This window comes from Pelodiscus sinensis, chromosome 9, assembly GCF_049634645.1.
Source record: "Pelodiscus sinensis isolate JC-2024 chromosome 9, ASM4963464v1, whole genome shotgun sequence".
Taxonomy (NCBI): domain Eukaryota; kingdom Metazoa; phylum Chordata; order Testudines; family Trionychidae; genus Pelodiscus; species Pelodiscus sinensis.
Genome location: NC_134719.1, coordinates 16,106,006 through 16,131,642, shown reverse-complemented (window position 1 = coordinate 16,131,642; position 25,637 = coordinate 16,106,006). Strand labels below are relative to the sequence as shown.

The 25,637-nt window shown below is 43.4% G+C and overlaps 2 protein-coding genes across 19 annotated transcripts in view; one reads left to right on the top strand and one right to left on the bottom strand.

The window, feature by feature from the left end:
- PATJ (PATJ crumbs cell polarity complex component) overlaps positions 1-16,743 on the bottom strand; it is a 225,361-nt gene extending 208,618 nt beyond the window's left edge. For 6 of the 10 annotated variants that reach the window (XM_075936115.1, XM_075936122.1, XM_075936120.1 and 3 more), the window contains exons 1-6: positions 12,139-12,556; positions 6,773-6,829; positions 6,518-6,684; positions 4,962-5,156; positions 3,875-4,020; positions 1,408-1,603 (exon numbers count right to left, since the gene is read on the bottom strand). In XM_075936115.1, coding sequence (XP_075792230.1) covers positions 1,408-1,603; positions 3,875-4,020; positions 4,962-5,156; positions 6,518-6,684; positions 6,773-6,794 — 726 coding nt within the window. In that variant the 5' untranslated portion in view covers positions 6,795-6,829; positions 12,139-12,556. Of the gene's footprint in view, positions 1-1,407; positions 1,604-3,874; positions 4,021-4,961; positions 5,157-6,517; positions 6,685-6,772; positions 6,830-12,017; positions 12,557-16,420 lie in introns of those variants that run through there. The other 4 variants (XM_075936118.1, XM_075936117.1, XM_075936119.1 and 1 more) reach the window with 4 other exon arrangements.
- The window catches only part of TM2D1 (TM2 domain containing 1), a 66,197-nt gene continuing 57,285 nt past the window's right edge, over positions 16,726-25,637 (top strand). For 5 of the 9 annotated variants that reach the window (XR_012905895.1, XM_075936131.1, XM_075936134.1 and 2 more), the window contains exons 1-3: positions 16,726-16,990; positions 18,703-18,772; positions 23,053-23,161. Coding sequence is in view for 7 of the 9 variants with exons in the window: in XM_075936131.1 (XP_075792246.1) it covers positions 16,835-16,990; positions 18,703-18,772; positions 23,053-23,161 (335 nt within the window). In the remaining 2 variants the exon portion in view is untranslated. The remainder of the gene's footprint in view (positions 16,991-18,702; positions 18,773-23,052; positions 23,162-25,637) is intronic. The other 4 variants (XR_012905894.1, XM_075936129.1, XM_075936128.1 and 1 more) reach the window with 2 other exon arrangements.

Here is a 25,637-nt window from a genome sequence, read left to right as displayed (position 1 = left end):
ATAAATTTTGCCATACTTTATTGGGTGTGTCTAAGCTGTTTTGCACTACAACCTTGTAGTGTACAAGACAATATGAGAAATCCTCCTCTGTTAAACAATTGAGCCTAACCATTTTTTCCTGTTATATTAGCTCTTACGTAGAAACTAAAATGAGATAAAGAAGACATGTTTAAGACATCTGTGACTAAAGGATTTATTAGCATACTGAAAGTCTTGGCCAAGATCAGTTAAAAGTCATAAAGGAAGTTGAAAGACCTCCCACAGAGATATATATTTCTATTTTATTTTGTTAGTCTGTTTGGTGCAACTCCTTTAATGACAAAGCAGTAAAAGTTTAATTCTTTAAAATGTTCAGAGCAATAAACAATATTGATTATCTACTAAAACCTTCAAATTTCACTGTCTCCATAATATTCATGAGAGAAATAATTATCCAGTATAAAAAAAATCCCTCTTAACTCAATCTCCAGCAAAACTTCCAATATAACAAATTAAGATTCCAATATTGCAAACACCATTCTCAGATTACGTGGCCCTTCTGCACTCAGACTGTATGGCCCTTCAGTTAGGCCATTAGCAAAAACTTCCTAACTGTTAGGGTGGTTAAACACTGGAATACATTTCTGGAGATATTTAAGAGCAGGTTAGACAGACATCTATCAGGGATGGTCTAGACTCTAGACAGTGTTTGGTCCTGCTGTGAAGGCAGGGGACGGGACTCAATGACCTCTCAAGGTCCCTTCCATGTCTATTTTTCTATGTTTTAATGATTCAGTGAAACCAGGACACAGGCTCAAGATCAGGATTTGTGAGATTACAAGATAATCTCTTGAACTCAAGAAAATGAGTGGGTTCACAATCAGCTGAGAGTAGCAACATATGAAAGTCGGCATGCAAAACTGGCAAACCACTCATGCAATAAAATTGTTACCTCTCACAGTGATGCATGTATGCATCACTCATTTAAATAAAGGCTTTGCTTTGGGGAGTTAAGGTTTTAGCAGAACATCATATTCTAGTGGGGAATGCTGAAAGTAAGCACTGCCTACCCTCTTCTAAATCATTATCCAATTGCCCAGGGTAAAATGGCTTGCATTGGGAGATCTCAAAATTGCACTACCCTGCCCCCTCTAAATTATTCTTTACTGAGAATAGGTAGGGCTACTAAATCTTCAACTCCAGTTCCCCCACAAAAAACCCAAAATCTACTTTAAAACAAATTCATTCAGAAACATATTTAGAGCATGACAATGTTAAAATAAAATGCCGTGATTCTTACACACAAGTAAAAAAACATACACTTAGCTGCTGTAAAACAAAAATAGTGAAAACTGTAAAACTCCTGTCATATGTTTGAAAAGCATTAACACCTTCCAAAATCTGATTTTTGATAGTATAACAACTCACAGTCTCAGGTGGATGTGTGTCACTTAAAACAGAAGAGGTTCCGCTGTTTCTTTGGACTGACTCCCTGGCAACAACCAGATGTAAAGCGCCAGTAGACTGTTGCAGCAGTGCAATAGCCTGCTGATGGGAAATGTTCTGATCCAACAGAGTGTGGTTAATGGCCAGAATGTGGTCGTTTTCCTTTAATCTCTGATCCCTTGATAAAAGATTAAAATAATTTTTTTTAAAGAGAGGTAACCCCATTCCAGGATTTTGTAATCTAAAGTAGAATATTCAGAATACCCGGTAATATTGCATTATATTAAAAGTGATCATTTATTACAGGTCTCTATTAGCATACAAGTTAGGTACATTCTATTTAATAACCCAGCTCAACTGATGTTTGTTGCAACACTACATCACATAAACTTGATGGATTTTTCAATGGGTTCCCATTCAAAATTCAATGAAATTCTAGTTCATTCTTGATTACACTTTATATCAGAGATAGCCAATTCTTGTAGTAACACAAGAGGGTGAGGGGATAACATCTTTTTCATTTCTTTAATAATGGAGATTGCCTATCTCCTAGAACTGGAAGGGACCTTGAAAGGTCATCAAGTCCAGTCTGCTGCCTTCTCAGCAGGACCAAGTACCATCCCTGACAATTTCTGCCCCAAATCCCTAAATGGCCTCCACAAGGATTGAACTTACAACCCTGGGTTTAGCAGGCCAACGCTCAAACCACTGAGCTATCCCTCCCTCTTAAATTTTTTGCCCCAAACGGCCTCCACAAGGATTGAACTCACAACCCTGGGTTTAGCAGGCTAATGCGCAAACCACTGAGCCATCCCTCCCCCCTTTTAACACTATGTGACCTTATCTCCAAGTTTGGACAGTACTAACTGGCTTTCTCTGATTCAACCTAAAGGTTATCAAGATGTACATTTAGAAAACATAGGTAGTTTGTTGTAACAGATTTTGCAATAAAGCAATCTAACATACAAAGAACTCACCTCCCTTAACCAGTGAGGAAACATAAAAAGGAGTGAATCTACTTTCTCCTGGGAACAGAGGGCACGATTTATTGCTACTCTAAGACGGTATAACTCCTACAAAGTTCATTCACTTTATTGATGAATTTACACCTGTGATTAGAAAATATTTAATCTTCTTCATAAAATATTTATAAAATTACTCTTCCAGATCCCTAGGCCAGTTGCTGTGACAGAAACAACATCCAGAACTTTGTGTGAACCAAAGTTTACGTATGTCACCTTCAGAAGATCTCATCTCAAAAGGAAAATGGGAAGCATTTTGGGGTTTTTTCCATTTTAAAATTCTACTAACATGGAAGATTTTTGATAAATAACTTCTTTGAATTTTGCGCGAATGGGTGTCTATTCAGAGATCAAGGACATTTTATATATCCTATTAGCAGCAGGCTAGCATGCCCTGAAGTATAATACTCCCCCTTTGACATCCCAATGAATTCACCTCTTTACACTTTTAAACAACTTAGGAAGTTTTTCTTAAGTGTTCCTCAGTGCACTATATCCATTCCAACCTTTTCTCGCCTTTTTTGGGGGGGAGGGGAAGAGAGCAGTAGGAGAGAAGAGGGAGGGAAGGTACTCGTGTGTTAGGACTCTACAAGAGAAGTTCTTTAAGAAAGGATACCATCATCTTCCTGTCCAATGGGAGCTTTAGAAAACTGCTGCCAGCCACTTCCTGCAGCTCCCACTGATCAGGAATGGCGAAGCGAGACCATTGAGAACTGTGAGGAGCCGTGCCTGAAGACACTTGACATAAATTGTCTCACGGCCCGCCAGCAGCTTAGCCTGACAAGGGGCCACAGGTTGCCTACCACTGATGTAGAAGGCCTTGGGGGGGATGAGGTTAAAGAATATCTCTTGAGGTTGTTTAGGAAAGGATTTCATTATATCCTTAAATTCCTGGGTAGTCTGTAGTGTGGGATCTTCTCTGAGTTCTTTACAGTAGGTGATAACAGAGTGGTCATTTGGCATCATTAACAGAGTCATCTTGGTTGAGGACTAGGATGGCACCCCCTTTTTCACTGGTTTGTTGGATTTCAGGGAATATATATTTTTCCTCTAGGGGGCGATGGAGATATTGTGGGGATGAGATATTTGTGAAGTCTCCTCCCTCCTCCCCTATAGTAAGCAATGTGTGGTTTCATCCTCTGTAGCTATGATACTCCCAGACCAGAGTAGAGCATTGTATAAGCGCAAAAGGTTGCCTCTCTCACGAACAAAAGTTGCTCCAATAAAAGACACTACCATGCTACCTTGCGTCTCTAATATCCTGGGACAACATGTGTACATCTCCAAAATTATCAGTCATTTTAAAAATCGTAGCCAATTTTTTTGCAGTTATTTTTATGAACCTACAAAACCATAATTTTGCCACATTTCTGAAAAGGGATTTTTAAAAATAATGGTTAATAAAATAAGAATATGCATATTCTTACCTGGCAGCTATGCTTCCTGGCTGGATTTCCTTGACAAAGATACCAGCTTCTCCCATTATTTGATTTTGATTTTTAAGGGCAATCACACTAAAACCAAGTCCTCCAACAGACGGTTTTTCTATATCTATATATTCTATTTGCCTGCCCTAATTTAAAAAAAAATGTTAATTTCAATACAGTAGAATGATCTTGTTTAAAATTTATGAGTATAACAATAATTCTTCTCCCTTTTAAAAAAAAAGGCAGATCTTTGAACATACTTTAGAAAATACTCCCATTTATTATTTTTCATATAACAGAACACAGTATAGACAGGCAGCAAAGGATTCTGAACTCTCAGGAAACATAAGAACCATTTTTATCCTTCATTCACACTATGAAATTAATTTCAAACTGGACAAAAAGTATGAAAAAATGCTGTTTATTTGGAATTTCTGGAAATACTGCATATCTAAACTAGGCAACTTATATTTTGGCTGCTTTTTGCTTTAAAATTGGATTGTTTTTAGCTCTGTGTTCAAAAGCTATTTTTCCCTTCCCCTGTAATTTCACACTTCGGAGTTACCAGGCATGTTTCTCCGCAATTGTTCTGTTTTTCCAGTTCCAGTGCAGATTTTCTGGGCTTCATTACTGGTATAATAGACTTGGGAGTGGGGGGACACTTTAATCACACCTGTGCTATTTAAAATAATGTTCAGTCTTTAATTCAACCAATAAAAGATTTAGTTATAGCACACTAATGAGAAAAGTTATGCTTCAAATACTGACTACCTTAATGTAGCTGTATTTAGCAAGTTATTAATCCAACTCATGAAAATAATGCATAATTCTAAACAATGCATAGGTGGAGCCCGCTGCCTGTACAAGAATGGCTCTGTATATATGCAGTAAATCACTACTATATTACACCAATTATGTTCATGTAATTAGTATCTGTCTGACTCTCTACTCTTACTAAGTAAGACACTAGTTCCCCAGATAAAGTACAGAAAGTTATGTTTGTTGATCTATTACAACATAATGTACACAAAAGAACTGATGTTTGTGGAAACTTAAGTTTAAGGCACTGGCCATGGCAGGGCTTTACCTTTGCCATTTGTTGGATCATCATGTTGAATTCATCAATGCCTACTTTTGGAGAGAGAGGAGCTACTCTGGCTCCAGGTGAATTAGAAGCCATATACAAGTTCCCATTAGCAATGGATCGGTCAGCATCAAATACTAGTAAGCCTCTCTTAGTAAAATCAAAGTCTAACGAGTGGTCTGAAGGCATGTAATCGAGCTGTTTAAAAAAAAAAAAAAAAAACAGAAATATTTAGTCAAAAACCTTCCTTCAAAAGTAAAAAAAAAATACAGAAACAGATTTTCAGTTAAAAGATTCTGCACAAAAAGCAGCTGTATAAACAATTTATCAACATGTTAAACCAGAACTTCAATACCTAGTACATACCTCAGGATTTCCTCAACTATTTCACTGAGGGTGTGTCTAGACTACAGAGTTTTGTTGACAAAAGTGGACTTTTGTCGACAAAACTATACCTGCGTCTACACTACCGCTGACTTCTGTCGACATAACGTCGACAGAACTCAGCAGTTTTGTCGACGCTGGTAAACCTCATTTTACGAGGCATAACGCCTTCTGTCGACAGAGTTTCTGTCGACAGAAGGTGTTATTGCATGTAAACTGTCCTTTGCGTCTATACTACCATGTCAACAAAGCAGCTTGCTTTGTCGACAGAACTGAATGTAGTGTAGACGCTCTTTGTCGACAGAAGTTTTGTCGACAGTATCTGTCGACAAAACTTCTGTCGACAAAAGCCTGTAGTCTAGAAGTACCCTGACTGTGAAAGGACTAAAAGGAACAGGAACATAATAAGGGGCCACGTCTAATTTGCACACAAAATAAAAACAGGAGGAAAAGTAAAAGAGGCAAGGAGAACGCAGAATCAGCTGAAAGCAGAAAAAGATGCAGCATGACCACAGCCATAGCCAAAACATAATTCCTTCGGTATCAAAAAGAATTAAAAAAAAAAAAAAAAAAAAGACAATCCTTATTTGTTTTCATTTAAAAACGACTGAAACATGCATTTTATCTTTGTTTCCTTCCCTTATATTTATTACATCCCTCTCCCCTGTCTTTTCCTACTCTCCTATTTTTCCCCCTCTCCTCTCCAGGACCTAATCACATGTAAAAGAAGTGAGTGCTGAAATAGCTTTCAAACTGTGGATTTCCAAATGCACCTTGAGCACTTAGGAGCCTAGGTCTGCACTTGGAAGATTTTGCCAGTATGGCTACAGCCTAGTGTTGACACACCTTCTACTGGCAAAACTGTGCCAAACAACAGATAATGGCTTATGTCCCATTACAACAATCCTAGCAAAAGTTTAGTTTTGCCAATATAATTGCATCCACACAAGGGGCCTGGACGTAAAGGTGTGACACAGGCACTCAGATCCTACAGTTATGGGAGTCATAGATTGGTTAGATACCAACGTGTTAGAAAAAAGTTAGAACATTCAATCACCCCAACCACCGTTTATGAAGCCAAATGGCAGCATAACGAGGGAGACACACCTACATACCATATTTTAAATTCTTAAATATAGCCACAGAATAGACAAAAGACGTAACTTTCAACTTACTTGCTCCTTCAGTTGCTTGATTGACTGTTGAAGGGTCAGTATCTGATTAAACAAAGGGCTTCTGAGTGTGCTACATAAAACAGTCAGTTTTTCATTCTCGAAAGTCTCCCCTCTCTCTCGCAGTTTCATTTGCAGACGATCAAGAATTTGTAGCACCTGCTGCTTATCTGACAAACCCCAAAACAATACAGATTAGAAATCTGGATCACGATTCTCTCACTACTCAACAAAGATAAATATTCTGAAGGTATCTACCTGCTGCAGGATTTTCAGGCATGGTGAATTGATCTCTTTGAAATCAGTCTAAATAACCTAGATGAAGTTTAAAAAAAAAAAAAATCAACCAAAATTCCAAGTGAAAACTAAGTTATACCTTACAGCATATTGCTTAAGACTCAGAGAGAGAATCGATTACATAAATTATGTTACTCATCATATGGGTGGAACTTTACTTCTGTGCAAAGCCCCTCCAAAATCAGTGGTGGTCCACCCATACAAAATATACTGCAGAAACAGGGCCCAAAATTGGTCTAGTAAGATATGACCTGCCAAACTTTTCATCCAGCATGAGGCCCACCCCTGCGGCATGGAACAGCACTATTCAAAGCAGCTGGTTGCTCCTTATGGCTCTCTGACCTGCCGGGAGGATGGGGGGAGGCTTCTCACGCTGCCCCCACCACCAGCAAAATCTCTCAGGTCCCCATGGCTGGAAATCACCCACTGGGAACCAAGAGATTTTTGCTGGGGGTGGAGGCAGTGCACAAAGCCTTCAACCCCCCATACACAGTACAGGGAACCACATGGGACAGCCTAGGGATGTCAGAACTTCCATCAACTACTCGATTAATAAATAAGGGGTGCACTCGCTACTGCCGCTGTGACTCTGCATTTTAAATGTAGTAAGAGCCACCGGGCTAAGGATGTTAAAGCGCAGATATGTGGCTAATCGTGTAGTCAATGCATTTGTATTGACTACACTATTAGTCAATAAGGGGGCTGCTCTGTAGAGCCGCAGCAGGGGTAGCTCATGGAGCCAGCTCAAGCATTCGGCTGAGCAGTCCCAGCTACGGAGGTGAACGACTATTCGACTAATCGCTTCACCCCCACCATTGCTGCCTCTATCAGAAAGAGGCAGTGTGGGAGGGGAAAGAACAGGGGGTGCTTCAAAGCGGCAGTACTGTGTGGAGCCTAGGGTCAGGTAGGGACTCCCTCCACCTCCCCCCCCAAACCACGGGCTCCATGCAACACTGCGGCTTTGAAATGGCACAGAGAGCACAGGGCCAGTGGGGAATTGCTTGAATCCCCTGCTGGCACTGTGCTTAGGGTTACCAGGTAGACCCCGTCAAAAAAAATTGGACACACTTGATCATGGGGGGAGGGAGGGACCAGACAGGAGGGGGGCGGAGTGGGCCAGGAGGGGGGCAGGAAGCAGAGCTGGCGGGGGGGGGGTCCAGGAGCCGCGGGGCTAGCCAGGAGGAAGGGGGGGCTGGGAGGGAGGGGGACCGGGAGGCAGAGCTGGGGAGGGTTGGGGGCCGCGGGGCTGGACGGGAGGGGGGGAGCCCAGAGAAAGGGGGGCGGGAAGTGGAACTGGCGAGGGGGGGTGCAGCCACTGGCAGCAGCCGGAGTCCAAGGTGCCGCACCCCCATCAGGCACTCCCTTGAGTTGCTCGTAGAAGCTGGTCAGGGGCAAAGAGAGGGGCTGAGAGCCACTTCCCCCGCCCGGCTTCTGCACAGAACCAGAGGCTCCCAACTGAGAGGCTGGGCCACGATTGGCGCTGGGAGCCTCTGGTTGTGTGTAGAAGCCGGGCGGGAAGAGAGGCTCGGAGTCCCAGCCCCCTGCCATTCCTCCCCCCCCACCCACCCCGGGCTTCTGCATGCGACCAGAGGCTCCTAGTCAGTTCTCTGCCTCCCAGTCAGTTCTCTGCCCCCACCAGGGTTCCATCCAGCGCCCAGCCGGGAATTCAGAAAATACCAGACATTGCACATGTCCAGTTTTTTCTGAATTTTTCTACCAGACAGAAGGTGCAAATACCGGACTGTCCGGTAGAAAACTGGACATCTGAAAACCCTACCTGTGCTCCTTGCAACACTTTCACCTTTGAAGGGTAGCAATGCTAAATGGGGACAGCGAAAAACACTTCCCTGATACAAAAGGATCTGTTTATATACAAGCAAGTTATCTCCTGGGCACCTTCACTCTGATTCCCAGTTGAACATTTTTGTGGCAAGTACAGCAATTGCTCAAGCAGCAATGTAATACTAGGAAAGTATTTAGCATTTTTCAGTGTAATTTAGCAGATGGAAACAAGGAGGGACAGTATCATGTGACCAGCCAGCTATCTGAAAACCACCCGCAAACATATCATAGAAGAATCCAAGTACCTACCCCATGGCATGTGCAATACACTGAAGTCTGAAGAACATTACACTTTCATTTAAATTGCAGTAAAATCCTAAGTGTGTTAGGTATTATCAACCCAAACACAAATGCAGACCAGACCTATACTTAAAAAAGAAAAAGTTCACCAGTAGAGCAATATGGGCAAATCCTGCTAGTGTGGACACAGTTTTTTAGGCAAAAAAAGTGCTTTTGACAGCACAGCTTACACCAGTTTGGAAAGTGAAATGCATTATACTAAAAAAGCACTTTTATGCCTATATGACTGCACTAAACTAGGGTTTTAGCCAGCATAAGCATGCCACAAAAAGTCACATCCTTAAACAGTGTTAGAATACTACCACAAGTTTGTAATACAGGCAGTCCCCAGGTTACGTACAAGATAGGGACTGTAGGTTAGTTCTTAAGTTGAATCTGTATGTAAGTCGGAACTGGCGTCAACCGCTGCTGAAACTGATCAGTTTCAAGCGCGGCTGAATCTGGATGCAAGTTCTGACTTACATACAGATTCAACTTAAGAACCCCAGGCATCCCCAAGTCAGCTGCTGCTGCAACTGATCAGCAGCTAATTCCAGGAAGCCTGGGGCAGAGCAACTCTGCCTCGGGCTTCCTGTAGTCAGCCGCTGGTCAGTTTCAGTAGCGGCTGACTTGGGGACGCCTGGGGCAGAGCAGCTGGGGTGCTGCTGGGTTGCTCCAGTAGCACGGCTCCTCGGCGCTACTGGAACAACCTGGCAGCCCCCAGCTGCTCTACCCCAGGGGTAGGCAAGAAAAGCCTGGTCTGCTGGGGGGGGGGCACTAGCTGCACCCCCCCCCCCAGCAGACCAGGGAGACGGAGAGCAAAGCCGCTGAGCATGCCCACAGGGGGACAGCCCGGGCGCACTTGGGCTGTCCCCCTGCAGGCGTACTCCGCGGCTTTGCTCCTGTCCCCCTGGTCTGCTGGGGGGGTCCAGCAAAGCCATGGAGCACGCCTGCAGCGGGACAGCCCAAGTGCGCCCGGGCTGTCCCGCTGCAGGCGTGCTCAGCGGCTTTGCTCCCCGTCTCCCTGCAGACCAGGGAGACGGAGAGCAAAGCCGCGGAGCACGCCCAGGCGGCGGCTTTGCTCGGGTGTCCCTGGTTTGCTGGGGGGGGGTCCAGCGACTTTGCTGGACCCCCCCAGCAGACCAGGGACACCGGAGCAAAGCCGCCCAGGCGGCGGGTGTCCCGTTGCCTGGGCGGCTTTGCTCCGGGGCAAACGAGCAAAGCCGCCCAGGCAGCGGGACTCCCGCCGCCTGGGCGGCTTTGCTCGGGTGTCCCTGGTCTGCCGGGGGGGTCCAGCGGCTGTGCTGGACCCCCCCAGCAGACCAGGGAGACCGGGAGAAGCTTTTCTCACCCCGGAGGACACGGGTGGCGACCCGCTGCCCGTGAGCTCCGGGGCGAGAAAAGCCCCGTTCGTAAGTGCGGATCCGACATAAGTCGGATTTGCGTAAGTCGGGGACTGCCTGTATAGACCTGCAAAGGTACAGTGTCCTGCCCTAAAGTGAACAGAATTTTCTGAACAACTCTGGAATTCTTCACAAGAGACTATTTCACACAGTCCTGTGACAAGACAGTGTGTTGCCTTACACAGTCCAGGAGCCAACACACCTAATCAGAAAAGAATTATGAAACCTACAGAATTATGAATTCTACACCACTGAATGTGCAACAGTAACCTGATGAAAGTCTCAAAAAACAAGACTTTCACCAAGTTACTGTTGCACACTCAGTGGTGTAGAATGCACAAAATTATAGACAGTTCCTGCCATTGATTTATTACTCTGGAGTTCACTGGAGAAGAGATGTGTTTTTTACACCAAGATGTCTATCTCAATGTAAAGTCCTAATGGAGTCAAGACACAGGTAGCTGTTGACCAGCTATATGAAGTTAAAAATGACTGACTGTCTTGTCTCCACTAGAACTTTACATTGAGATTACTTTACATTTACAATGTATTGGGATATCTTGGTGGAAAAAATAAATCTCAGTTGCACTGAAGATGAAGCCTATGTCTAAAGACACATTGAGCTTGTTTATCAGAAGTGTGGAGCACCAACAACGTCAATCAAATCCAGTGACCCTCAGCACCTAAGAAAAATGATGCAAAAAGAGAATACACAAAAAACTGGAAAGTTGCAGGTAAAGGTTGTACTTTCTCCTCCCATAATAATCAAACAAATCTTCCACAGATGTAAAAATAAAGAGGCCTTTACATCCCGGCAGCTACTGCTATTCACAAACAGCACAAGCAGAGATTGGGGAAAAATGGAGAAGTACTTCCCCCCCCCCCCAAACCAGGTGACATGTGGGGTGCACAAAGTCACATGCCCTTCCATATTTCCACCTTCCATTTAGCCCACAGGTTTTCAGGGGAGGGGGCAGGGAAGAGGCAAGCTGCTCAGGCCAAGCCACAAGCCAGAGCTTGGAGAGGGTGTCTGACTTTTTACCAGAAAGACTGGTTGAAAAGGGGACCTGACAGCGTACAATCAGATCTACTGACTGAATGCTCAAAGTCCATTTTTAAATAATACAAAGTTGTCAACCCTACCTCAGGGCATGACCACACAAGGCTGGCCTGAGCTGCCAGGCATCACAACTTCCGCTCAAAACGTTCCTCCTGCCCACAGTTTGAAAACCTCTGTGATAAATAAATGAAAGGTAGAAAAGTAGGGGTGGCATATGACCTCATGAGCCACCCCCACATGTCATTTCTGCATCCCCACCCAATAGGGAAGTCAAGCCAGCCCTATGACAGGGACCTCTGATAATTCCCAGAGCAACAGAGGGTGGCTCCCCATTTCCAAAATCAAGCAGGTCTTGCACAGAACATGGGGTTAAAACCAGAGCCAGCTGGAAAGAGGGGGGGGGGGGAGGCTACTGTTGAAACGGGCCTGGAATCTGAACTGTCCCTGACGGGGAGTTTGGAAAACACTCTGGTGGCCGTAGCACTATGAATAGCCTAGACAGAGCGCTCAGCCCCCTTGCAGAGCCAGAGCCAGTCCTGCCCGAGATGCAGCCGACCGGGGCGGGCGCCTTTCGGATGAGGCCGGGGATCCCTGAAACTCAAACTTCCAGGAAGTTCCTGACCTGCCCAGTGCTCGCTCCCAGCCGCTGTTCATCCCCCCCGGCCGCCCTCGGGAGCATGCAGCAGCGATACGGACATGGGGAGGGGCGCCCCCGCCTCTGGGGAAGCTGCCCCCCGGGTTACCGGGTCCGTGGAGGCGGGTGGCACAGGCCTGGCTGCTCCCGGCTCGCCGTCTGCGTCTGCTCTGTGCGCTCACCTGGGCGGAAGCGAGCGGCTGGATTTTGACCGCGCCTCGCCGTCACCTGCAACGCAGGAACCGGCCGGACGAGCGCCGCGGCCGGGAGGGGCGAACGCGCATCGCTGCGGGCAAGCCCGTGCGAGGCTCGTGGCGCAGGGCAAGGGGGATAGAGGAGAAGGGGCTCAGGGCTGCTGGAGAGAAATAGCCAAGGGGGGGGAGGAGTGGAGGGAGAGAAGAAGGGAAAGAACAAGAAAAGCCCAAATTCTTCCAAGCAAAGCGGACGATGGAGAAGCTGGCGAGTGAAAGAACCGAGTCCTTCCATTTCCAGCACGTAAACATGTTCTGGAAGTCAGACCAGAGCTAGCGCTAAAGCGTAGCAATCTTTAACGAGGATCTCTCTTCGCCCGTGTATAGTTTAGCCCTCCCTCTCTACACAATATTGGCCCCTAATCCTCCAACCCCAGGCTTCGCTTGACTACCATGCGGCCCTCCCTTGATTTCCATGGCGCTACTTGCCATGGTAAAAGTGCAAATGAAAAGACAACTTTCCTAGTATGTGTTGGTTTTCTTAGAGCCCCAATTCCTGGATTCAGGTGATTGGACAAGAATCTCAACTTTAGTTAAATTTAAAAAAAAAAGACCAAAAAAGGTAAGTTCCTAGCCCTCATGGCTTTGGAGGGAAATTAAAAAAAAATGCATCCTTAATAAAATGAACCTAAAGATTTGTATTAAAGCTCGTGAGATTTAAGCTAATTGTGATCTCTGGATGTTCGGAGCATACTCTGAGCATATGCAGGATTGGGGTCTTGATATGGAAGTCTAGCATAATTGGCCTTGAAAACATGGTATTTCAGTTAGAGCGAGGATAGTGATGCATAGTTGCCATTTGAAATTCAGGGGTTCACTCGCTGTAATAAATAGGGACTAAAAAGAGGGGACACAAAGCCAAGCAAATAACTAGGAAGACGTTAAGCTGTCACGTGTTTGACAAAAAAGCTTTCTGGAATACCTATAAATGTAGTCTACAAAAATACAGATGAAAATAAAATGTAGTCTTAGAAGAGGCTGTTGGAAAATGTCAATCAGATTTTCCTAGTGCAACAAATCAGTGGCCAGCTAGGATTTCATGGTTATTGTTACCTGAAAACTGCAGTTGCTTGGAACTTCAGAACAGAAACAGTTAGAACTTACCTTGTCATGTTTTAAAAAGACACTCTGTCTAACTCCTATCACTTCAGCTAAAAGGGAATGAGGAGACGGTTTCTACCCAGAGAGAGCAGTAGCACACAAACAGGGCTCGTCTACACTGGCCCCTTTTCGGGAAGGGGCATGTTAATTTCAGCTATCGTAGTAGGGAAATCCGCGGGGGATTTAAATAGCCCCCGCGGCATTTAAATAAAAATGTCCGCTGCTTTTTTCCGGCTTTTAGAAAAGCCGGAAAAGAGCGTTTACACTGGCCCCGATCCTCCGGAAAAAGCGCCCTTTTCCGGAGGCTCTTATTCCTACTTTGAAGTAGGAATTCAAAGTAGGAATAAGAGCCTCCGGAAAAGGGCGCTTTTTCCGGAGGATCGGGGCCAGTGTAGACGCTCTTTTCCGGCTTTTCTAAAAGCCGGAAAAAAGCGGCGGACATTTTTATTTAAATGCCGCGGGGGCTATTTAAATCCCCCGCGGATTTCCCTACTACGATAGCTGAAATTAACATGCCCCTTCCGGAAAAGGGGCCAGTGTAGACGTAGCCACAATGTATCCCAATTGTACTGGGAGGGAGCGAGGAAGGAAGGGAGGAAAGAAAACTACTTACATTATTTCTGGTTCAAAAATTGATCCCTGGTTATTTTACAAAATGAAAATTCTCTAGCTCGCTGAGAATACAGGTTATAGAAGCAAAAGGTCTTAACTTGCTGTTATCTTTTCCTTTTTACTTCTTAGTTTTCAGGAGTGTTGAGCCTGGATAACTCCTGCTGAAGTCACCTCTGAAAATCAGATCTTTAAGCTGTTTCTTATTATTTTTTTTATTACACAGTATTTTTAAAATTGCAGCAAAATCTAAATCTCATGTGTCAAACACCTGGTCTGTATGTACTGGTTTCCTTTCTTAATCAATCTGTAGTATACTCATATAACCCTGTCAGTTATGTCATGTATGGTGAAGACTTTGAAGGGTTTAGTTCATACCCCAACTAAAAAAACAACACATTTTCTCTCTCCTCTTGTCCGTTCTTATGTATGTTTTACTTGTTCACTCTAAGGCAGTTATGCTGAATGCTAATAAGAACATACAACATGTCCATCTGCAACAATTTATTTTAATTTAATTCAGGTTTCAAGTCAGTAAGTTTTTGTCTTCCACCCTTCATTTTAGAGTTCATTTAGTGCTTGTGATAAGTGCCATATGATATCTACTTGATGATAGTGGGACTGAAGTCTTCTATTTATCCATCCAAGAGATACAATGCAGGCAGAAGCATAGTAGGGTTAGGTGCACTTCTCACCATCATGATTTTTGCCTTGAAGAAGTATGAGTGTAGTTCAATACGAAGTATATTCAGTCTTTGGGCTCTTCTGAAACTGCCAAGAATGTCAGTTTTGATTTACACACTTTGTCCACTAGGCACAAGACTACCAAACACCATTACCTACCTTGGTTAGTTTTACACCAGTGAGTAAGAGATAAAATGTATTTCATATCCATGCACCATTCCCCTCACCTATTCATGTTTTTTATAGTCATTCTTTTATTGGTGATTTACACATCAGATATTAATCACATTATTGGATTTTTGTTTCTACTTCCAGATACAAACAAGTATCATAGTTTATCTAGGATGGTAAATAATCTCAAAGGGTAAAAATGAAACCAACTAAAACCCAACCATTTTAAGAGGTGCAGTTTGGTAACTGAAATCTGAATTGTTTTCTTCAACACTATAGGCAATAAACTCTAGTTGTAGATGAAATAAACCAAATAAGACGACAAGGTAAAAATACAATATTTTTATTTGAATACTTTCAGCATCTGAAAACTGATGCTGCACCAATATGACAGTTTGAAACAGCAAGATTCTTTTTACAATAGTATAGACTGACAGAAGGGATTTGCACAGGTGTAAGTACATTTTGGTGCAAAATCCCCTATGTGTAGATAAGCCCTGTATTTATTAAAATTTCTCAAGTACTTTCTGATCCTTGGATAGAAAAATGATGGATTAGAAATGAGCCAATTGGAATTTGTGGTTTTAAGGAGTCTGATGTCATGTCCACACGACACTTTTTCTAATGTTAAGAAACTGTTTTTAAACAAAAGTTTAAATCAGTGGGTTAAGCAACGGTCGTTTTGGCTATTGTGGATTGGACATAACCACAATGTCAATAACATTTTGGAGTCTAAATTGTTTAATCTGTATTTGCATACACTGATTTTTAAACTATTTTGAAAAAATTGGTATGGCAGGAAAAACTAGTCTGGACAGGGTCTAGGTATTTACTGATGTTACTGTGTTTGTCATTTATAGTGATCAATAGCTAACAGATTAGCAGTTTTTTCTTTGACATTCTGAAAAGTAGAACATAAGTTTCCATATTTTTGTGTGATACTTGGCTGCAGAAAAACACGTTGGATCTTGTGGGTGTACCAAGTTAGAACCAATTATAACCTGCCTTACTTGTCATAGCACTCAAATATCTGACTGAATTTTATATTTCCTGATGTAATGAAGATTTTGCTTAATATTAACCCCCAGGAGGTTCTTCAGTAACCTCTTTCCCATTCATGAGCAATATTTGGTTGGAGGAAAATCTGAGGAAGACGCCTTGTTTGTCAACAATACTGCCAGCAACTAACAATTTTTAAACATTTCATTCTAAAAACAAAACTCTAAGATAATAAATAATATTGGTGGGGTTTATGGTTTTGGGTTTGCTTGTTTGTTGGCCTGCCTTCTGGTGGGTTCATGTTTTTAAACTTTCAGGAACTGGCTGCCTTTTCCCCTATGGTATGTGATTTTCCTCATACAGGTACTTGTGTCTGAAATGCCTATTAAAAGAATGAAGAGGGGGAACTTCCTGATTGTAACAAAGGGCAAGTTCATTTTCTCTCTGCTAGTCCCTGGCCTGTAGTCACAAGTGGATGCAAACTCCACCTCCAGGGGAGACTGGAACACAGCACCTTAGCCTCCCTTACAGCTCATTCCTGGGGAAAGGAGGATGGACCCTTCTCGCTCTCCGTACCTTTGTCCACAGCCTTTCCTCTCCCTTGTCAGTCTTCCTTGAGACGTCACGCCTCTGCTCGCTCCTGGCCTGGGCCCCCACTACTCGCCGGCTCACTGTCACCTCCTCTATGTTCCCACAATGCAAGGCGCTTGAGCGACTGTCTGCTGAGCTTCCTAACCATAGAGAACGCCTTGAGTGAGGGCAACCGAGCTTCTTATACTTTCAATACAATGAGGAACGCGGCGGCCATCTTTTCTAGGGGCAGCCTGACTTCCACCGGAAGAGGAAGCGCTGGTGGGACAAAGCGCTGCTTGCCTCCAGCGCCATTGACACTGTGGCAGCCATGTTTGAAATGGGCAACACCACCAGTTGCGCCCTAAGCCGGCCTTCCCGAACAGCCTAGGGCCGCGGCCCGGCTTGCGTTCCACGAAAATGGCCGCCCGGCCGAGGCGGCGGCTGTTGAGGAGGCGTCAAGCCGCGGCTGCAGTCCGGCTGCTGGGCGTCCTGTGGCTGGCGTGCGTCGCCGCGGAGGGCGTTGTCGGCGGGGAGCCCCCGCCCAAGTGCGACGAGCTGAGACTGGGGCAATATCCTGAGTCCGTTTGGGGCTGCGGTTACTATGGTGACGGCTGGCCCGTCTGTGGCGGGATGGGGCTCAGCCTGAGATCAGCCCCCAAGCTGGATGTGGGGGCGGAGCCGGGTGCAAGCTCTTTGCTTGGGATGGTTTGGGTGTCTCCTTCCCATCCCCGTTAGCGGCTCTCGACAGCTGTAGAGAGTGACTGAGACGCTTAATAGGGGAAGAAAGGGCTTCTTTCCTGGGGCTGGGGCTTGCTTTTATGGGGGAGGGGAGGCTGCTTCCCTTCTGTTCTGTTACTGTTAAAATCACCCGGATGTTGTGATTCTGCAGGATGTAATTCGTTGGCAATATTTGGGAGGAAAGGGGTCAGCTTACAGTTTTCAATCTCGGGAGTGTGATAAGTAGGAATACAAGGGTTTCCCCAGTTGGGAAACTAATGAATGTTTAAAGGGGGGGCACATCTGGCTCCCACCCTCTTCCTCCAATAAGCCAATTCTTGGTCATTTTTGACAGCCGGTGACATTAATGGAAATCAGTAGTGGAAGATAATCAAGGAAAAGTTGACTTCTTATTCTGCTTTATTTAGCAATTGTAGTTCAGTCTTTTGGTAGCAGTAAGTAGGAAGTTTCACAATTCAGTTCCTGTTCAGGATTAGTCTGGTGCAGATGTATGGCAGTTTATGATTTTTGAATTGATTTATTTACAGTCTGTTGGATAGTATTGGTAAGTGGAACCTCTTTCAGACCAAATACTTGACAGCGAATCTGTCATGGAGCTGATTGAATACTGGTGTGCACTGACCCTTGTTCTAAAGAGCAAGGAAATAAAATCTGGATTTGAGGTGCTAGCTTTCCCTTTTTTAGTAGAGAATTGTTTTTTACTCTTCTTATAAGAGTTAACCACTTATATTTCTTTCAGGTGTTGGTGACAGCACTCAGATGTGCAGCCCAGGGCAGTGCATTGAAGCAACATCTCTGCTATTGTTAAGACTGAGAATAGTTTTCTCAATGCAGACCTTTCTGTAGACCACCAGCCAACCACCCATGATAAAAAAATGGGTGCAGGAGGGGTTGGGGATGCAGTGTCTGGTTGGGAGGTAGGGTGCAGGAGTGGACTGGGTGTGGGGGGGGGTATGGGAGAGAGGTGCAGAAGAGGGTTGGGGGTGCAGGGTATGGGCATGATGGAGATAGGAACACTTACTTGGCTCCATGCCTCCCACCGCTTCCAGGGACCACCCCACAATGCTCCCTTTGGCCATGATTCTGTCCAGTGGGAACAGCAGGGAAAACCTCCAGGTGAGCTGTTTCCTGTGCTGATGTTTCTCCAGCTCGGAGGAGGGGAGGGGGAGCAGCAGCACACAAAGCTGCTTCCTTCCCCCTTCAGCCAGATCCAACCTGCTCAGCTCACCCCCTTCTCCCCCGCAGCGGGAAGCTGGTGCTGGCACTTCAAGCTCACTAGGGGAGAGGGAGGGCTGTGGACTGGAGCATCAGCACAGACTCCCCACTGTGGGGTGGGGGAGGAAGCCCTGAAATTTGTGGCCCACCTGCAAGATGATTACGGACCACTAGTGGTCTGTGGACCACACTTCGAGAACCACTGGACAAGGGAAAGGAAAACTGACTGAACTAAGCTCAAATCGTAGGTGGGTGAAGAGCGAGTAGCACACTGTTACAGAACAGTTACGAGTTTGGTACAAAAACGGTTTTCCTTAATTATTTGAACATATATTTGTGAAGATCCTAAAATAGACAATAGCACACAAGAACCACAGAATTGTACAAATCAAACAGCATACGGTAAGGCTTTCTGAAGTCTAATACACATTTTGATCAGAGGAATGTATCTAGGAATGTGCTCAACTCATGCCCTTGTAGATCTGTGACTTGATTATTTTGAAATGTTACTGAAGTCACTTTGTATGCAGTTCCACTGAGAGTATAGAAAACGTGTGGGTTTATTTTTGTTTTCAGTAGAGTGTTAAATAAAATGCTTAAACCACCCGCAGAAATCAGTAGAGCCAAAGCCAGTAGTATGTTTGGGTTGGTTTTGTTTTTTGGATTGTGAGAGTTGGTTGGTTGTTTCTGTAGGCCTCTTTGACTTTGAAGAACAAACTTCAAAATAGAACCACTTTGAAGAACTTAATGTTCTTCAGATATGCCTTTAGAGACTATAGGAGACTTCTGATGTATTAATCTGTTTTTTCTGGAGGTGACATATGTATGTGTCAGATATAAATTAACTGGTACTACCTCAGTGCCACATGTAGAAATACTTAATCACTCATTTCACTTAGAATAGTGTTAATTTTGTAAGATGTTCTCAGACTGAGTGAAGTAGTAGATTTTGACCATTACAGACCTGGGAAAATTAAGGATGTTAAGAGTTGGGTAATTCAGTAATTGTGTAGTCAGTACATTTTTTATTGACTACACGATTAGTTAGTAAGGGAAGGCTTCTTCAGTCCTGGCTCGCCGGGTCTAGGAGCTACCCACGCTGTGGCTCTGCAATTTAAATGTAGTACGAACTGGACACGCAGGCAGCCCAGCTCCTACTGCATTTAAATACAGAGGTGCAGCAGGGGTAGGTCCCGGACTCTATAGTGGCATTCTCAGAAATGCTTCCAGTTCCACACTTGGGTCCAGGTAGGCAGGCAGAGCTTCAGAGTCTCAATGCGTGGATGAGACAATGGTGTAGGGAGGAGGGGTTTAGATTTATAAGGAACTGGGGAAACTTTTGGGATAGAGGGAGCCTATACAGGAAGGATGGACTCCAGCTAAACCAAAGTGGACCCAGACTGCTGGCACTTAACATTAAAAAGGTCGCAGAGCAGTTTTTAAACTAAGAGATGGCGGGAAGCTGATTAGTGCAGAGGAGCATGTGGATTGGACAGAGACTTTCTCTTAGAGGAGAGTCTATTGATAGAGATTCTCTAAGTTTTAGTTAGGAAGAGAGGATGGAAGAGGCTGAAGTATGGGCCAGATCAGAACAGAAACATTCACATAAAAAAGAATTTGACACATCAGAAAAGGGCAGACAAATAAACAGTGACAAGTTTTTAAAGTGCTTGTACACAAATGCTAGAAGTCTAAATAATAAGATGGGTTATCCAAAGTGCCTCGTGTTAAGGGAGGGTATTGATATAATAGGCATCACAGAAATCTGGTGGAGTGAGGACAATCAGTAGGACACAATCATACCGGGGTACAAAATATATTGGATGGACAAAACAGGTCGTGCAGGGAGCAGAGTGGCACTATATGTGAAAGAAAATATAGAATCAAATGAAGTAAAAATCTTAAATGAATCAACATGTTCCATAGAATCTCTATGGATAGTAATTCCATGCTCTACTAAGAATATAACAGTAGGGATATATTATCGACCCCCTGACCAGGACAGTAAAAGGGTATGTCTACACTTGCAGCCTAGTTCAAACCAGGGATGCAAATGCAGGCATTCGAAATAGTCAGTGAAGCGGGGATTTAAATATCCCACGCTTCATTAGCATGATCTCGCCGGCGCATTACTCCGATCAACAGCTGTTTCGAAAGTGAAAGTGTGCGCCAGGACGCATTAGTTCAAACCACACCCCTTGGTTCGAACTAACGTTACTCCTCATTTTTTTGATTTGAACTAACACGTCCTGGCGCGCACTTTCACTTTCGAAACAGCTGTTGGTTGGCGTAACACGCCGGTGAGATCATGCTAATGAAGCGCGGGATATATAAATCCCTGTTTTATTGACTATTTCGGATGCGTACATTTGCATCCCTAGTTCGAACTCGGGTGCAAGTGTAGAAGACATACCCGTAGGGATTATGAAATGCTAAGGGAGATTAGAGAGGCTATCAAAATAAAAAACTCAGTAATAGTAAGGGAGTTCAGTTATCCCCATATTGACTGGGTACATGTCACCTCAGGACGAAATGCATAGACAAAATTTCTCGATATGTTAAATCACTACTTCTTGGAGCAGCTGGTATAGGAACCCACAAGAGGGGAGGCAATTCTCAATTTAGTCCTTAGTGGAGCACAGGATCTGGTCCAAGTAGTAACTATAACAGGAAATAGTGACCATAATATAATAACATTTAACATTTCTGTGGTGGGAAGAACACCTCAGCAGCCCAACACTGTGGCATTAAATTTCAGAAAGGGAAACTATGCAAAAATGAAGAGGTTAGTTAAACAGAAATTAAAAGATACAGTGACTAAAGTAAAATCCCTGCAAGCTGCATGGACACTTTTCAAAGGCACCATAATAGAGGCCCAGCTTAAATGTATACCCCAAATTAAAAAACACAGTAAAAAAACTTCAAAAGAGCCACCATGGCTTAACAACCATATAAAAGAAGCAGTAAGAGATAAAAAGGCATCTTTTAAAAAGTGGCAGTCAAATCCTATTGAGGAAAATAGAAAGAAGAATAAACACTGCCAAATTAAGTGTAAAAATGTAATAAGCCAAAAAGGAGTTTGAAGAACAGCTAGCCAAAAACTCAGAAGGTAATAACAAAATGTTTTTTAAGTACTTCAGCAGGAAGCCTGCTAAACAGCCAGTGAGGCCCCTGGACGATTGAGATACAAAAGGAGCACTTAAAGACGATAAAATCATTGCGGAGAAACTAAATGAATTCTTTGCTTCAGTCTCTACGGCTGAAGATGTTAGGGAGATTCACAAACCTGAGCCGTCCTTTGTAGGTAGACAAATCTGAGGAATTTTCACAGACTAAAGTGTTGTTAGAGGAGGTTTTGGAATTAATTGATAAACTTAACAGTAACAAGTCACCAGGACCAGATGACATTCACCCAAGGGTTCTGAAAGAACTCAAATGTGAAATTTGTAGAACTTTTAACTATGGTTTGTAACCTGTCCTTTACATCGGCTTCTGTACCCAATGACTGGAGGATAGCTAATGTAACGCCAATATTTAAAAAGGGCTCTAGAGGCGATCCTAGAAATTACAGACTAGTAAGCCTAATGTCAGTACCGGGCAAATTAGTTGAAACAATAGTAAAAAATAAAATTGTCAGACACATAGAAGAACATCATTTGTTGAACAAAAGTCAACATGGTTTCTGTAAAGGGAAATCATGTCTTACTAATCTATTAGAGTTCTTTGAAGGGGTCAACAGGATCTCATGGCTACAGCAGGACCGGGCAGCAGGAGCCAAGTCAAAATGGTTAACCCACTCTTGTTTAATCATTTAACCATTCCTTCTTCCAATTTTTAATGTATTTATTTTCACAACACCTATGTGAGATAAGGTAGTACTGTAACCTCCATTTTACAGATTGAAAACTGAGACACTCAGTGATTTAAGTGATTAGCCAATAATCACACAGGATATTTGAGGCAGAGTAGAAATTGAACCTCCATTTCTCACAGAGTAATGCCCATTCTCAGTGCCAGGTTCATGCAGAACCAGAATGAGTAAGTCCAGCTTTGCCTCAGATTCTACCTATAAAACGTATCTAATGACTGAGATTTTGGTCCCAGTTCAATTTCTAGTGGCAATCTCGGAAAAAAGACTACACTTTTTTTTTTGTTGTCCTTGAGAGCTGTTGGAATGTTACTGAGGTTTGACAGAGGAGAAATGCTGGCGATAGCCTGTTGGCCTGACCTGTCCAGGTAATGTCATTTATGAGTACTGAAGGTCAGAATTAAAATATATAAAGGAAAAAGACATAAAATGTTGTCTTCCTTAAAACCGGATTTCAGAACTAGAAAGTGGCAAGTTGTGAATGGCTCGTTTTCAGTTGGGGTTCTACAAACTTTAGGAAATATCACTCAATTGAAACTTTAAGGATCTAGAAATTGTGACATTTAGGTGAGGCATCTAATTTGTATGTTTGCTTAAAATTTATCAGGGAAAATTTAATGCAAGACAGTTTGGTTATAGTGTCTGTTGAAAAGACATAGTCGTTAGTCACACCCAGCAGTTCATTGATTATTTGCACTTCAGTGCAATAGAAGAATTTATTATTTCTTTCACACTGCATTTTTGAAATCTCAATATACACCATGGCGCCTGTCCTGTTATTGCTTAGTTTTAATCATCTATATTGTGTCCTCAGTTCCATGTCTTCCGGCACCAAATATTACTTGTAAGGATTACAGTGGCAATGAAAACAACTTTACTGGGAAGGAAGTTGGATTTTACAAACCCATTGCATGTCGTAATGTGTAAGTGAATTACTGTGTTTGTAATCTGTTTGCTTCAGTTTTTATGTTATTTTAAATGGTGTAGTAGCACATGTTGGCAAGAGGGAAAAATAGATAAATCCACTTCATTTCAGAATACTAGGTGAGAGGCATGGTGTAGGGTATCCTACGTGGGAGAAGGCACAGCCTTCCCAAACTGCCAGGCATGCCCCACCCACACTCTGACTCCAGAACGCTTGCTGTAGGTGTACTGAGGCAGAGTGTTGCTGCCCCGGAGCATCCTCCTCCCTCGTCATGCTGCTGGGCCAGGGAGGCTCGGACGGTGTACCTTCCTCTCTTCCTGGTGCTCTGGGTCCAGGGAGGCTGGAGCCACATGTTCTCCTTCCTCTCCAGTGCTTCCGGACCAGGGAAGCTGGACCTGCATACCTTCTTCCTTCCTGGTGATCTGGTGCTGGGGAGGCTTAGGCTGCACGCCCTTCTCTCTCCCCAGTCCTCCAGGCTGGGGTGCACGTGCTTACTGGCTTCCTCCCCTCTCCTTTTGTCCTGTTTGCTGTCCTGCCTCTTCCACTTGGTGGGGGGGCAAGCCCTCAGCAGAAGGGGCGGGGCTGTAGGTGAGGCTGGAGGCCTGTTCCCCCCCACCCCCCAGCCCTACGTTCACTGACGGCCCATGGTAAGAGAAATTAGTTGATAGAAATGTTGCATGACAATTGTTATGTTAACTAGCATGGAACTAGTTGAGAGATGTTCTAACAAAGCTATTAAATTGCTTAAAGGCAAAATATATAATTATGTAAGAAAATCTACCTCTATGCTAGATTTTTAACTTGATACTGTTTCTGAGGGTATATCTATGCAACAGCCAAAGGTGTGATTTGCAGATCTGGTAAGCATACCCATCCTAGAACTGATTTAGCTAAGGCTGTAAATAGTAGTGAAGACGCAGTATCATGAGCTTCAGATTAATAATGTGAGTATATACCCAAAGGGACCAAGCAAGCTTGTACAGCCCATGCTAAAGTACATGCCACTGGGACTTCACTGCTATTTTTAGTATCCCTAGTGCAAGCATGCCTACCTGTGATGCAAATCACACTTCTGATTGCCATGTAGACATAACCCAAGCCTTTGGGTCTGTTAATAAATACTCTGCTGAACAGTTGTTGTGAAACAGAAATGCTTCTTGTCATGGAAAATGTGAACTCTAAGAGGACTGAAATCTTCTTCCAGCAGCTCTAAATATGCATTTTGCAGGAACCAATCCTCACCTATTCTCTTGTGTGACTTGATGTCTACGAAAACACATTTTTCATTCTAAAGGGCCAAACAGTCAGATCAGTGAAGATGTCACAGATGACAGTTCTAATCACAGACTGTTGACAGTGCAGAGTGTTGCGGGAATTCTCTCTACATACTGCAATTATTATTTTTTATTCTTTATTATCTAATACTAAAGATGACAGTACACTTAGCAAAGGCTCTTTACATCTTCTCTTTACTGGAATTCTAGAGTACATTTCTTTATAAAGTTGGTCTTTTTCGTTGCTCAGCTACAGAATCTTAGGAAGTCATACCTCCAGCAATCCTAGCTGAACTTTGCCTGCGTTACAAGTGGAAAAGCCAGTTCCCTCTAACTTAATACTCTTACTATTCAACATTTTGCTTACCTCAGCCACTTTCTTGTGCAGTGTTAGTGTAATGTAGCTCAGTTCAGATCCACCACTAATTTGTCTATATTTACTTTGCTGGACAGTCTAAACTCAACATACTCAAGGCCAGTATATTATTTTAGCAAGCCACATTAAACTGCTAGCTTAGTACATTGTGACCACCACTTTCCATCAAAATTATTTTTCTCTGCTGCATCTGTGATGAAAGCCTGAGAACAAGATGAAATCTGACCTAATGCACTAGAATTTGCTCCCCTCCTCCCTAATTGAAATATAAAGACATTCCTAGAGTTGTTTTCCTCTTGTTTAGATTTTTTTTAATATAAATATTACCACCAGTATTGTGCTTATTAATTTTTTATTAGGTTCACAACTTGGAATTAAAAATTCAAGAAATAAAATTACAATAGTCCTGTGCTACCTCTCCATTAGACACTAAAAGCAATCTTCTTCCCATGATTACTTAAAGATTTTTCTGGCTTCAACATTCTCACAGCTGTTTATATAGAAAAAGAAGTTTTTACCTGAGTTGTTTAGAACTCTTGTAAACTTTATCTGTGGCAACAGGCATAGTTTTGCATGCACTCTGAAAAATACGTGCTGTCTTTGCTAGAAAGGGTAAATGTCTTTAATATTCCCAACCTTCATTAGTGTAACACGATTTTAGTTAAAATGAATATCTGCGTAGTTAAAACCATATCCAGTTTTAGAAGGCCATTTTTATCCCTTAAATAATGGTAACTTTGTTCTAAACAGTGGTATGTTCATATTTGCTACTACAACAGTAAAACTACCCCAACAGTACTTTTTTGAGCTTTTCTGATGCCTCA